The sequence below is a fragment of the Poecilia reticulata genome, linkage group LG3 (genome assembly GCF_000633615.1).
Source record: "Poecilia reticulata strain Guanapo linkage group LG3, Guppy_female_1.0+MT, whole genome shotgun sequence".
In the NCBI taxonomy this organism is placed as follows: Eukaryota; Metazoa; Chordata; class Actinopteri; order Cyprinodontiformes; family Poeciliidae; genus Poecilia; species Poecilia reticulata.
In genome coordinates, this window is record NC_024333.1 from 9,469,501 (window position 1) to 9,472,653 (window position 3,153).

At 44.5% G+C, this 3,153-nt stretch overlaps 1 protein-coding gene across 1 annotated transcript; it reads left to right on the forward strand.

The window, feature by feature from the left end:
* rnf128a (ring finger protein 128a) lies at positions 1 to 2,762 on the forward strand. Its single transcript, XM_008404578.2, has one exon. The coding sequence runs from the start codon at positions 476 to 478 to the stop codon at positions 1,559 to 1,561; it is 1,086 nt and encodes a 361-aa protein (XP_008402800.1). The 5' UTR covers positions 1 to 475; the 3' UTR covers positions 1,562 to 2,762.
* Positions 2,763 to 3,153: the final 391 nt, after the last annotated feature.

The window sequence follows — 3,153 nt, forward strand, 5'->3', positions numbered from 1 at the left end:
GGGAAGGAAACAAGTGAGGCGAGAAAAACTGGTCGAGTTGCTTTGCTCATCATTACAAAAGCAAGTCAGAAGCTTTTATTAGTCTTAATGTTTCGCTCCGAGTTACTGATCTACGAATTTCTCCTTATCAGCGGACTTATCCCACCTTTTCTTCTAGAACATCATTCCTCTGACTGACAGTCCACCTTTGACTGTATTTTTTCGTACTTGTTGAATAGCACCACCCCGCCCTCTGTGTGGATTGCTTAGTGTTCAAGGTTCAGGAAGATAACGAGAGGTGAGTGGCTGACGCAGAGTTTGTGTTATGTTACCAGAGGATCATATTACCGGAGACAGCAGGTTGGCTGAAACTTTAGCTGCCTTCAGATCGCTGTGACTTGAAGCAAAACAGGAACTGGGACCAACAAAAGGAGTTTTTAAGAAGATTTTCACAACTCACAGACTATTTCCTGTCGTTTGAAGGCGAAGGTTCACCATGGGTGAGAAGACACAACTGTCGTTGCTGCTGATTTTGCTGTGTGTGTCGGGGCTTGTCCCTCGTTCGGCTGCTTTCGTGTTCTGGACAGCCTTGTTGGAAACACGCTATTATCTGAGCAGCAATGACACCGTCTCAAAGTTCTGTGAGTGTGGGGTGTATGGCCGTAACTCTGAAGTGGAAGCATTCTCAGGCTTTGTTGCTGTTCCCAAAGGAGATCCCACAGGCTGTAACCCATACGCTTCCTACGGCTGGAACTCCAGCCAGGAATTTATCGCGCTGGTGAAAAGGGGCAACTGTACTTTCAGCGAAAAGATCAACGCTGCCATGAACCAGGGAGCAGCCGGTGTGGTGGTGTACAATGTGGACGACACTGGAAATAGTACCACTTACATGTCTCACCCAGGCACAGGTGATGCTATCGCTATCATGATTGGCAACATTCAGGGCACACAGATCGCCAACTCGGTGAAAAATGGAACTGCTGTGTACATGTTCGTTAACATGGGCAGTCCTCACGGGCCTTGGATGGACACGTACTGGCTCTACTTTCTGTCTATCGCCTTCTTCATCGTGACAGCCGCCTCGATCGCCTACTTTGTGTTCATCTCCGCAAACCGTCTGTACAGCATGAACAGGCACAGGCGCACCGAGAAGAAGCTGAAATCTGAGGCCAAGAAGGCCATCGGGCGCCTCGAGGTGATCACACTGAAACGAGGGGACGAGCTTACGACGTCTGACGCCATGTGTGCCGTTTGCATTGAATCCTACAAAGCGGGCGAGGTGGTGACGGTGCTGACCTGCGACCACATCTTCCACAAAGCCTGCATTGAACCCTGGCTGCTGGAGAGGAGGACCTGCCCCATGTGCAAGTGCGACATCCTGAAGGCCCTGGGAGTGGAGGAAGACGTCAAAGACGACATGCCCATGAGTTCTCCACCAGAGGTCACTGTAATCACAGTGACAGGAGGAGACGCTCTGTATGAAGTCCCACTGAACGAACCCCTGAGCCATGAACCAGAGCAACAGCAACATCGCTATGACAACAGGGCCTTTGAGGAAGACTCTGAGGCTGCTAGAGGATGAGCAGAAACAACAGGAAGAAAACGATGAACAATAGCAACTGTAACCCTTTGTAATGAACGAGGACAGTGGAATCAAGGTTCCAATCAAAGAAATATGATCTTTCAATCCAGACATACTTAAGAAGAAAAAAAAACAACTTGAAGAATTTATGTGAAAAGTAAAGATGTTGTTAATTAGGTTCTGTTATTTTATTCCTTTGGATGCATGAATGACGTGTTTTTACAGATTTATCAGTAGACGGCGATGAAAACCAACAAGCTGCAGAGTGACACGAGTGTCACTTTACTGCTTTGCATAGCAAGCACAGTCGGCATTGTTTATGGACTCAAGGTGTGGTACGGGATTTGAATATCTGTTTGATGTCGGGGCCAAATGTTCTTCCTGTAGCTCGAGTTACTCTCTGCAGCTAATTCACTGATTCCTTATGAGCAAACCAAATGTCTGTTCATCGACAAACTCGGTTGTTTCACTTTCTTGGTGCCCCTGTTAAAACTGGTCTGGATCTTTCCATTTTCACTCAAGCGACAGGACCTTTTCTACATACACTCCCTCATATCACACCCTTGAGTGGAAAATCAGGATGGTTCACATTGCACTGCTACGACCAAAGAAGAAAAAAAAAACACCTGAAAGCTGTGGAGCTTTAGAAATGTTTATGCTGGAACTGGCGTAAGCCTTAACATGGCAGTGAAATGAATGTCTTTTTAGACTTTAGGAGACCTTATAGAATTGTTTTCTTGGATAGTGGGGAAATAATGCATTCTTGCTCTTTAAATTATGTATATTTAGACTTGTTTGTAATTTATAATATACTTTTTTTTGGTTATTATAATAAGACGATGCAAAATGTTTGTGTAATCTTCCATGTCTAAAGAACAGATTTCCAAGCACAAAATCTCTGTCTTCCTGGTTTTCATTTGACATTGTAGAGTTTATTTTGGTTCATCTGGTCTACCTCTTAATGAACGGATATAGGCATGTTTCACTGTAAATAATGGAGCTTTTTCCTGTCTTTGATTGGCACGAATGTGCTGAAAATGGTACTTAATAGCCCTTTCATACTGCTGATTTATTTTCACTGGTGTTTTACAGATTCCAGGAGTCTTAAATTGACTTGTAAGCACTAATATTACTTCTGTATTAAATCACATTGATGTTGATAAGAATTCAATAAATCCCTCAAAATGAGGCTAACTCTGAACAACAGGTGTCTGCATGGATCTGTGTGTAAAAGAGCGGAGGGTGTACCGTGTGCCTCACAAAGGCGTGGTAAAGTTTGTACTTATTTAGCAGGTTTTGGGTTCAGCCGTTGGGAGAGACGGAAAACAATAATTACCTCTCCCCAGGTGGGAGCAGAAACCACGAACTTGAGCTGGATAATCATCACACTGCACCAGGACAGGGGGCCTGACAGAACAAGTCGAGGTGTGCAGCTGCATGCCGACCGAATTATTCAACACAGAACATTTCCATGAGCTTTACGTCAAGCTGTTTATCACAGTCCAGCCTCTAATAAACCCGGGTGGTTATGAAAGCCTCTGGTAATAATTTATTAAAGAACTTTAGTCTGTTTGCTCTTCAGACTATTTATC